We start from the raw sequence: 11,743 nt of genomic DNA, 5'->3' as shown, positions 1-11,743 counted from the left end.
TCTGAGGTTTAACGCCTCATTGTCACTTTCAGTTCTTGAGGACCTTGAACTGTTCCTCCAGGACCTTCTTCTTCTTCTTCTTCTTGAATGAGCTGTTAGGCGCTGATATTCCTGCTCACTCTCACTGCTGTCAGACCCCGTAGCTGGTGTTATAGGAACCAAGCGTTGTTTCCGGTCTTTTGGTCTAACTGTTTTAGTCGTCTTTTCCCCGTTGCGTTATTTTCAGGGGTGGTGATCGAGCAGGCGACACATGCTGCTGCCTGGCTGGGGGAACGGGAGAGACCACAAAAGTTTTAGTAGGGGTTTGTACAGGCTTTTCATGCCTTCTTTCTGGTGTCCTTGTTACAGGAGGCATTTTTGGACAAAGAGCCAACATATGGCTGGTTGACCCACACCTAAGACAAAGACTGAGAGCGACGACAGTTTTCAAAATGGTGTCCAGGTCGCTTACACCAGGTACACTGCTGAGATTGCCGGAATTCCCCAGCAGGCGGAGACCTCCTATATGGGTTCTGAGGTCTAGATTGAGGTGGCGTACTGGAAAGTTGAGGGGATCGCTGGGCTGTCAAAGCAACACGAACAGGGTTAGTACCTTGCCAGGACTGACCCACCTTAGAATGGACAAATTCTCCACACCTCGTCTGGCACTCCTTCTTGGTGCAGTCCTGAACTTCAAAGACGTCTAACGCATCCTGCCATGTTTTCCTACGGCAAGAGGTGGTCTTGATGACTGCCAGGTCTCTCAGTAGCTGCTCCATAGCATTCACAGGTATGGACTTGAGCAGCTGTCTTTTATGCTCTGCCCTGCCTAATGGTTGGTTAGGGTGAGCAACCTGGTACAAATGCTCAAGGCGAGTAGCAAATATTGACAGGGACTCTCCTTCAGTCAGTCGGGCCTCCCCTGAACGGAGCCTTTTGTCTGGTTCCAATCTGCTCTTTTGCCCTGCTATACCAGGCCTTGAGCTTCTTCATCTCATGGTAGTCTACCTCTGTTCCTCCTACTGCATCGAACACTGAATGAATTTCCCCCCTCCAGATACCTGCCAAGCTCAGCTGTCCATAACTGTGTACTGACTTGGGAGTACCGGGCTGAGCAGTATGTTTCAAAGGAGGTAAGGAAACGTGAGAAAGAGTGTCCCGAATCTCAGTTGTAAACTGCTGGTCTGGGACATCCCTTCCTGTAAATAGCCTGAACAAGCTGACCAATCTCCATGGTATTTACTGGTACAGTCTTTGATACCTCGGGTTCAGATGAAGATGAGGAGGACTGAGAAGGTTCTGGTGGAGCATCCTGAAGAAGGACCTGTCTCCTACTCTTTGTCTTAGGACTGACACTAAAAGGAACATCTACTGGTGCATAGGTGGAGGAAAACCGTGTCGGTTGTGGAACTTTGCCATCCATTCCTGGGGGGTTGACTACACGAGCAGCATTATCATGAAAAGATGTCAGACCACCACCATAGAACCAGGTACTGGAGGTGTCTGTTGCCACCATAGACACAAGACGACTCCATGTCAAGGTAGTGCTTGTTGTGCACTGTGCCATATGGGTGACACAGGCAGCACTACTCTTCAGGGAATGCTTTAACTTAAGAACCTGAAGTTCCTCTTCTAATCAAAGAAGCCTTCCTTGGAGGAGTTCAATTGTCTCATCATGCTCTGATAGCCTCGTTAGCAATTCCTCCTGGCTCATATTTGAAGCAGGATCCATAGACTCTTGGGAATTCATTTTCCCAGGTACATCTGCCTTAGTACATGAGATTCAAACACTTAGGGGTCCCGGGTCTGGGCACCAATAATGTAATGGGGATACCGTGGGATGCTGTTGCCTAGATCCTACAGGTTCTTCTGTTCACTGCATCCTCATCACTTTTTCAGCATGCTGGGCACCAGCTTGAAAAGCCCCAATATTCTCAGTTAATTCAGGATTAAACCGGTCCAAGAATCCTCTAGAATTTTTGAGTAATCTCATAAACAAGGTTTGTTCAGTCTCAGGTAAAATGTGGTTTGCTATTGTGGTAGTTATGCCATGAATATTAAAGTGGAAAAGAAATGTATTTTCTCTAAAAAACTTATTTTAATATAGGAACGGATTATTAGGCCATTTTAATATAAGGACGGATTATTATGCCAGTGAAATCCGTCTGTAAAAAGAACGTTCTTTATTATACAAAAGACAAAAGTTAGTGAGCATTTATCCAGATCATTTGACAAACTCAGTCAAAATAGACAATGTTGTGGCACTACAAACATGCTATTTCAAAAAATGTTTTACTTTAATTTTCTGGAGAATCATAACAAACTTTACACAGAACAAAAAATAAGAACTCAACGTGCCTAACAGAAACTATTCCATCATTATTGACGGAAATGTGTTCCCAGGACAAAACTACCGAAGTCGAATGCAGGCCAGGGTACAAAATATAATAGTGAGAATTAAGTCAATCACTGCTACAGTCTTCACTAAAATGTCTGTTCACAAGCATCTCATTGTAAGACAAACATTTCTAAAGTTTGTCTAAAGGTTCATTCACTTTATTATGGAACAATGTTTCGGGCACCATAAATTTGTTCTCATACGTTCTACGTTTAAAGATTATTAGTTATGAAGCTCACCATTAAGAAGCTTACCTGAATGGCAAGCTTCTACATCTGTGGGGAAGAAACAAATAACAGTTTATAGTGGTAGGAAAAAGTGGCACATTAGCAACAAAAATAAAAACTCATACAAAAGATAATAAATTCCTGAAAATTCTTTACAAAAATTTGTGAGTCACTACATTTAGCCATTGGACAACATGGAAAGGACATGCAGCCAAGACCTGGGTAGTGGATGTCCTTTGGGAGGGCTATGTACTTTTCTTCGAGTCTCGACCACCCCTCACCGACACTCCGGTCCAGTTTCGGTTTTATGTAGTCGGCTTGCTGAAGGATCTCGCTCTCCGGGTGGAGTATTGCAGTGGTGCTGAGAAAACACACTGTAGAAGCCATGACAGATCGGTCCCCAGGCTTTTACAACTGTATCTTTCTCATGGAGAAAGAATCAGGGGGGTGGAGGCCAGTCATTGATCTATCTCCCTTGAACTGATTCATTCGCCTGACAAGTTTAAAGATGGAAATGGCCCATTCAGTGCTTGCTTCCATCAGGGAGAATGACTTCATGCTTATGGTGGACCTGAAGGATGTGTATTTCCAGATACCCATTCATCAATTCTCTCACAAGTACCTTTGCTTTGTTCTTGGGGGAACGGTGTTCCAGTTCAGGGCACTCTGTTTTGGGCTCTCAGATGTTCATGTGAATGTTCACCCTTGTGTCGACTTGGGCTCATTTGCGCTGGATACGTCTGTTGAGGTGTCTCAACGATTGGTTAGTCTTGTTAAAGTTTCGTCTGCAGTTGCTCCAAGACAGGGATCGCCCTCTTGAGTTAAGCTGCGACTTCGGGGTCGTGGTAAATCTTGAGAAGTCCGATCTCATACCCAAGCAGAGGACAAAGCACCTGGGCATGCTGATAGATATGGCAGCAGCAAGAGTCTTCCCCTCGAACTCTTGTATCAGCAGGTTCAGGAAGGCAGCGCAAACGTTCCTGTCCTGGCAGGAACAACCAGCTCAACAGTGGCAGGTCGTTCTCGGTCACCTGTCATCCTTGGGCGGCTTTACCTTCATTCTCTCCAGTGGAGAATGAAGGAGTTCTAGTCTCCAGCATGGAATCTTCCATCTTTTCCCATCCCTCTCTTGCAGAGGGTGAGACAGGATTAGCCTGGTGGTTGGATGACAGAAACCTCATAATAGGAGTGTCCCTGCACAATTCCCTTCCAAGATCTCGGTGCGAGACTTCTTGGGGGGGGGGGGAGAGACAGACTTCTTCTTCTTTGGCCACGAAGCCTCGGAAAGAGAAGAAGAAGAAGCAGAAGATGAAGATGAAGATGAAGATGAAGATGATGATGATGATGACGAGACGAAGAGGACAACACCTTTCTTGATCTCTTCTTAAGACTTCTTCGCCATCTTCCTCAGGATCACGGTTAAGTCCCCAAACCAAGCAGGCACAGCCGATGAAGCAGGAGTAACCGGGGGGGGCCACAGTGGTAGGCGCAACCCAGGCAGCATACTCGGTGCTCGGGCCAGCAGTTACTGGGGCGGGAGCATCCGCACAGCAGCCAGGAACATACGGAGGCAGGGCTGGGAATGCATGCACGGGTGGTGCGCGAGCAGCCAGCACTAGATGATGTGCCGGGCTGGGAGACAAGGAAGCGAGGAGCCGGGATCATTGCCATCATCGAGCCAGGGTCAGCAACAGGGGCAGGAACAGTTACGTATGGTGTTGTAGACGTCACCATGTAAGAAGGTCCCAGTCATGAGAGCAGGGCCAGGAACCCATGAGGCAGCGGTACTGAATGGTGTATGGCAGGGGCAGTCGAAACCTGGGTATCCAGATGAGAAGCCACCGACACGGGTAGCTTAGCAAATCCCGACATGGTAACCGAGGTGGTGGTGATTGTGGTTGCCGCGTGTGTTGTCACTGGAGTGCCAGACAGATGCAATACCAGACCCTCCTGTGACGGAACGCCAGGTAGACCCAGGTGTAGCCAGGCCGAGGATAGGTCTGACGCCTGGCTATCCAAACCAAAACCTGAGGAAAAAGTCAGGCTAGGCTGGGAAGTCTCTGCTTGTTCCGGGGGGAAAAAACTCCCCCCCAGAACGAGAACAGACCCCTGAGAGGGTGTCCTGGTCAACCGCTCCCCCACGCCCTTCCATATCCGATGAAACAAATAAGGAAAGGGAGGGGGAGTCCTCCCCCAAGGGAGAGGGAGCAAGCAGGGGAAGTTCACAGGGAGGGAGAAACAAACCCGACACATTAGCCACCACTGGAGTCGTCGGGGGCGTGTTACCCTCGGACGATTCCTTGGCTAGCTTACGACGGTAGCATCTCCTCCCTTCAAACCTCTTCCTTGGCTAGCTTACGATGGTAGCGTCTCCTCCCTTCGAACCTCTTCCATTGCTCGGGAGACCAAGAACAACACTCACTACAAGGAGCATCTCACGAACACACACGCCCCCTGCAAGATGGGCAGAGAGCGTGTGGGTCCGTGTCGACGCTGGATCTAATGGCGTTACATTTCTTGCCTCCTACCCCAGGACACACACGCTGGGGATAGGAGGGCTTAGAAGGTTTATCCACACTCATGCTAGAAAAAACAAGGAAATTTCCCACCAAAAAGGAGAAAAAGGGCAGTCAGGCAGAGAGCGAAGAAACAATGTCCGCATTCCACGACAGCCGAAAGCAAATTGGACTGTTTACATCTGGGCAAGCGGTACTCCCACCTCCTGGACAGTAGTTAACTGCCTAACCACCTTGTTTGAAGTTCAAAGGCTGTTTCCAGCCTACGCCTGAAAGTAATCCCTAATGTAAAGGACTGAGGGTTTGTATATTATGTCGGAACAAGTAGAAACTATAGCTATGTAATTACTTGGTGTCATATATAAAATGACACATTTACACTTTTTCACTTGTTTCTTGTCTTCCTGATATTAAAAGTACCACCCCTTTCCTAGCACTACACACTCGGCTAACCAAAAGACACAATCACTCTGTCCTACCCATTCCTGTGCATTCTGCACAATAACCTCTCTCTTACTGACAAAACATCCGACTAACATACATATCTTCCCTACTGCACTACATCTACTCACATTCAAAAGCAAGTTCTTTAATCATAAAAACTAAGAAACAAAATTAACAGCAGTACCTTCTTCAGAGCTAGAAACTGCATGTAAGATTTAGGTTCTGGAGCATCAGTGAGAACTGGATCAAGAACCATGTACTGAGGTGGTTTCTGTTTTACTATCACCAAAAGATCATGTAGAACACACATCTCTGTTAATGCTTGTCTGAAAGGTATAAGAAATATTAATGCTATTACCCTAACTCATTGGGAGTAGAAATTTAAATAGTAATATTTACAATAACTACCCAAGAAAAAACTTTCAAAACTGCAGTCAAATGTACACTTAAAATAGACAATAGCTGGCATTAAAGCAATAGAAACTTTCAACAAATCTACAGTTGTAAGCATTTTTTAAAATGTTACCAAAACTTTTTTTAACTTTCTAACCCAATTTTACATAAGCCTTTAATTCCTATAATATAAAATACATTGACTGATTTATGAATGTTTGGTCTCATGACCTGGCATTGGAACAATATGAATTAGGGGAAACACTATAAAAAGTAAATATTTAAAAAAAAAATTACTATTAAAAAAATAAATTACTACTTAAAAAATAAAATACTACTTAAAACTATTTAAGTTGTAGATATTAGTTATTATTATACAGCACATGAAACCTATTCATATGGAACATGCCCACAGGGGCCACTGACTTGAAATTAAAGCTTCCAAAGAATATGGTGATCATCAGGAAGAGGTAAGAGGCGGTAAAGGGAAATACATAAAGAAGAGATCCCACTTATTAAAAATAATATGCAATGAGAATAGTATTTGGGTAATGCATTGCACCTTCGCTTGAACTTCTGAAGTTCTAATTGCACAACATCCTCTGGGAGGCTGTTCCATAGTCAAAAAGTGTGAGGAATAAAGAACCTCTGGAACTGAGAAGTTCAACAGTGAGACACACTGCATAATGGTGCTGCTGTTCAGCAAATCTGGTTGCTCTCTGAAGATAAAGGGGATCTGGGATCAATTGTGAATGTGAAAGATCTCTGTTAAAATACAAAAAGAGACCATCCGTCGATGGTCCAAGTCATAACTACTACTAGTAGGAAAGAGAAACTTACCACCACGAACCGCTCTATCTAAAAGAGATAAATCTCAGGCAAAAGCAGACATCCGCACCGGAGAACAGTATTCTAGTAAAGAAAGTACAAACGACCTAAAACAGGTTGCATTAATTTTATCACTGCTATAAATATATGAGGCCTTACGAACAATAATTAACTTTCATGCAGCATTTGCTGAAACTTTCATTAGATGCTTATCAAAAGTTATACGTGAGTCAAAAGCTACAACTAGAATAGTTAAAGCTTCAGACTCGTCCAGCAAAGTCCCATCCACCTGAAAGGGAGGATGGTGTGGGAAAGTACGAGATCTGCTAATCAATACTGTAGTGTTTTGTTTTACTGGAGTTCAGCCTCAGATCCCACCAACTACACCATCTCCTGATCTGGTCCATGTCCCGACTGAGGCTAGGGCAGCTTCATTTCTCATAAGTAGAGTCTTTACTACACCCACAAGTGTTGCATCATCACCATACTGAACAATCTTATTTTCCAGGCCAACAACTGTACCACTTGTATACACTAAAATTTAACAGTGGACCAAGAACACTACCCTGTCGAACTCCAGACAAAATGGGTCTTGGTTCACTAAAGATCCCATCCACAGCAACTCGCTACTGCTTACCTGTAAGGAAATCTTGAAGGAATCCAAAAGCATGTCCACCCACCCCAAGATTCTGAAGTTTATAAATAAGTGCCTTGTGATTTACTTTACTGAAAGCAGCACTAAAATCTAATTGAATTACCCTGCACTCAAAACTCCTATCAAGGTTCCCTTGCAAATGGCAAGTCAAGTCTAAAAGAGCATTGCATATACCTAACTGCTTCCTATATGCATACTGACTATCAGCTAACAATCCTTTAGATTCTACATACTTATATAGTGGCTTAAAAATAAGTTTTTTAGCAACTCTGGAGAGCATAGGGAGAATAGATATTGGCCTGTAGTTAATGCAGTCTGCAGATATGCCACTCTTTGGAACAGACACTGTATTACTAAGCTTGTGCTCATCCACAAAGATACTACGTTGACTTAAAATCTGTAGAATCTACTTATCTTGGGAGACAATACACTAGAAACTTTCTTAAAAAACGAAGGGAAGAAACCATCAAGATCTTCTCCACCCCAGCTATCAAGATTATCCCTGGAGCAAAATGCAAATTTTGTAAGAATAGGTTCAGGATGACAATTAAGAGGGAGAGGGACATCCTCAGCTGATTGCTTAGCTTCAAAAGCTCAGAGAAGTAGTTCAGCCTTTTCCCTAGGGCCAGTAACCAATCTACCATCATCTGTTAGCAGTGGTGGAATGGAAGATGAGCCTGACCCAAAGATAGATGATGCCAATTTGGTCCACCACAGATGAGGCTTAGTAATTCCTTCAAGTTTCCTCTTCAGGTGCTAGTGTATGGCAGTCTTCCTACTGGATATAGGCAGCCCTCAAGCAATTAGAAGTGAACAAAGAGTTACACATCTGTTGTACTACCAAGATTTGACAGTCTAGAGAGAGGTGCTGATGACAACTAATCGATGTAGCTGTTGCTCTGACGTGTGCAGTTTCACAATCAAAAGGGGACAACCCTCTGGAAACAATGCATGGTGTGCTTCCAGGATTAAGAATTAATAAAGAAAACCATGGCATCTAAGACCTAGGAACCTAAGGATCCTTGACGGTGCAAAATAGGTTCCTACACTGACAGGGCGTCAAAGAAGCTCATTTTTCTCATGGGTCAAAGTCTTTAAAGTGGGGATAGAAAAAACTCTTGGAAGAGCTTTGGTCTTGACATCATCTTAGCATGTAAGGATACAAAAAAAAAAAAAAAAAAAAAGGTAGTCCTAACAAATATATTGCATGTGACCAACTTACTCTTTTTGCTGAAGCCACTGCCACCAGAAAGAGTGTTCTATGAAAGAGCCTTGAGAGAAGCCTTTCTCTGGGTTAGAAAGGAGGGCCACTAGGGAGTCTTAAGCCAATGACTAGGTTCCGTAAAAGCGGCTTAGCAGAACCTTCAGCAATCCAGCCGAAAAGCGTGAACAGTTTTGCCTAAGTCAGCATTGACTTTACAGCCTTTATGGATGAAACAGACAATCCTTTGGCATCTCTCAAGAAGTGCAGCCCCTTTTACATTGTTAAAAAAAAAAAGTATACCTTAGCTTAACCAGACTACTGAGCTGATTAACAGCTCTCCTAGGGGATTCTAGGACAAGTGCCCGACTGACAAGTGCCCGACGGACATCTTCGCGACGGACATCTACCCGAATGAACAGTGCCCGATGGACAAATGCCCGATTAGGACAATTGCCCAATTAGGACATTTGCCCGATTATTTGTTTTGCTGCCATAAGGATTTTATATGCACTTTCTTTAATGATTTATTTTTTCCTTATGGTAAACATTAACAAGGTATAATAAAAGACAAAAATAAAAAGAACATGATTTTTTTTTTTATTTATGGATACACAAGTATGTTATTGAAAAAAGACAATAGATCTAAAAAAATAAAATAAACCTAAACTTTTAAATTGTGAGCTAAAATAAAAAGAACATGATTTATTTTTTTATTTATGGATACGCAAGTATGTTATTGATAAAAAAAAGAAAATAGATCTAAAAAAAATAAAACTAAAATTTTAAATAGTGAGCTATCCCTCTCAAAAAATCTAATACTTCTCGATTTTCATAATCTTGCACAATATTTGCTATTCTTTTGGTTGTATCTTAATATTTTTTTCTTTTTTGGGGGAGGCTCTTGTCCTGCCAGCATTTGGTAGATGATTGTGTCGTTAAGAGCTTGTTCAGTCTTCAGTACCTGAAGAAAACGCCAGATATTGGGATGACTCGAGGTTATATTCGCCTGTAAATGGTTATGCCATCCTTCCAAAGAATTGATTGTTCGTGGCAAATCATCGCATACACGATCATGCATATTCCACATACAAATAGGAAAGAGTGGGTTTCCTCTGTTAGGTTGTCGTATCCTACCAATAAAAGTATCTTCAAAGTAGTTAATTACTCCATCTGCTTCTTTGCACATACTTTCTTGTAAGTGTTCAAATGCTTGTACAACATTGTCTGCTGGCACAAAAGCCAGGGCTGGTATCATTCGAATGTTTATGGCAAACTCAGCTTCGCTCCGATATCGTGATTGCAACCCCTCTGTTTGTACCTTCCGATAAATGGCTTGCGAGAGGTGAAAAAACATCCCTTAATATCTGCATTTGGAAAAACTTTTGTTATTGCATTCATTGCAGCTTTTTCATCATCAATCAAAATTGCAGATGGATTAAGTCTAGCATCAATAGCCCGAAGTTGGTTGAAAAGTTCTTCATAGGTGGATTGTCATTTATTTAGCAATAATGCAAAAACACATGGTATCGTTCTTTTAGAAATTAAACAATGAACTGAATATAGTTGGTAGAACAGTTCAGGTACTACTTTGAAGGTACCATCGCAAAACCACTCACTCGAAGATTGCAAGAGTTGCATATTTTTCTCGGTTGAAAACAAAAGTATACAGTTCTCACCAGGTCCACTGTCGTAAAGTAAGAAATTGTCTTCTTTGCACGTTTTTTTTTTTTATATTCATCTGGAATGACCATCTCATACAAATTTCTCGGTATGGGATGTGGAGCATGTACAGCTTGTTTATATCTTCTGATAGAACGTCTAATTGTGCTCACAGACGGTAGTTGACTAGAGACTCCTTCCGAGACATTCTGTAACGTTTGATATAAAATCTGCTGTGATGATTGTTGGGTTTTAATAGCTTGTTCTTTCATTTCTTCACGTAAAGATAGAAGATCTTGACGAATAATATCTGGAGTATGGGTGTGTTCATGTGTTTCGCTTATTATTTGATCACCACACACAGTAATTTTGGCCTTGCAGTTGTTGTGTCGGCGGCGTTCACATTCGTAAAACGTATTTCCAGATGGCAATTCCATGTTCTTAACATAAACGTAACCATTATAGCAAAGCTTCAATCCACCATGCTGAGTTTTAACGAAATCCATGGGTGCTTACAAGAGTAAAAAAAACTTCTGACACTTCGTGACTGAAGATCAATTTTTCCCAACTAAAACATATGTACTTTACTAACGAGCTTCTTCATCGTCTGGTAGTTTTTCTCTCTCAACTAAAAGAGCGGTTGTATATACGTAAATATTCGGGCAGTTTTCCTAATCGGGTAATTGTACTTTACTAACGAGCTTCTTCATCGTCCGGTAGTTTTCTCTCTCAACTAAAAGAGCGGTTGTATATATGTAAATATTCGGGCAGTTTTCCTAATCGGGCAATTGTCCTAATCGGGCAGTTTTCCTAATCGGCCAATTGTCCTAATCGGGCATTTGTCCATCGGGCACTGTTATGTCAGGCAGATGTCCGTCGGGAAGACGTCCGTCGGGCATGTGGCCGTCGGGCACTTGTCCTGATACCCTCCTAGGGCTGGCCCAAAGGATTAGACTTATTTTACGTGGCTAAGAACCAACTGGTTACCTAGCAACGGGGCCTACAGCTTATTGTGGAATCCGAACCACATTATGATGAGAAATTAATTTCTATCACCAGAAATAAATTCCTCTAATTCTTCACTGGCCGGTTGGAGAGTCAAACGCTGGGCCAAAAGCTTGCTAGCCGACAGCTCTACCCACCTCTCCAATGAAGAACATTGTTAATCTTGCTAATATTGGTGTGAAGACAAGGACTGCCCTTGGCCTTGCATCATAATTTGTAGAGCTCCCACGATACTGAGCAAGAAATTGGTAGACTTTCCTCTTGTCATTGGGAAAGAGTCTCTATATAACTTATAAAAGTCTCTGGAGCTCAGGAGCTAGGTGACAGTTCCATGTGGTTAGGCAAGCATTTCGATATTTCTGTAAAGCTTCCCCGTCAGCGCCTGACAAAGCTGATTATCTATGGAGGTAATGCCTAGAAACTCTAGTAATATGT

At 42.7% G+C, this 11,743-nt stretch overlaps 1 protein-coding gene across 1 annotated transcript in view; it reads right to left on the bottom strand.

The window, feature by feature from the left end:
- The window catches only part of MED17 (mediator complex subunit 17), a 187,216-nt gene that overhangs the window by 122,972 nt on the left and 52,501 nt on the right, over nucleotides 1-11,743 (bottom strand). Inside the window, 1 exon segment of the mRNA XM_067112487.1 lies at nucleotides 5,749-5,890. Coding sequence (XP_066968588.1) covers nucleotides 5,749-5,890 — 142 coding nt within the window.

Source organism: Macrobrachium rosenbergii, chromosome 12 (assembly GCF_040412425.1).
Source record: "Macrobrachium rosenbergii isolate ZJJX-2024 chromosome 12, ASM4041242v1, whole genome shotgun sequence".
In the NCBI taxonomy this organism is placed as follows: domain Eukaryota; kingdom Metazoa; phylum Arthropoda; class Malacostraca; order Decapoda; family Palaemonidae; genus Macrobrachium; species Macrobrachium rosenbergii.
This window is presented reverse-complemented; position numbering and strand designations above follow the sequence as displayed.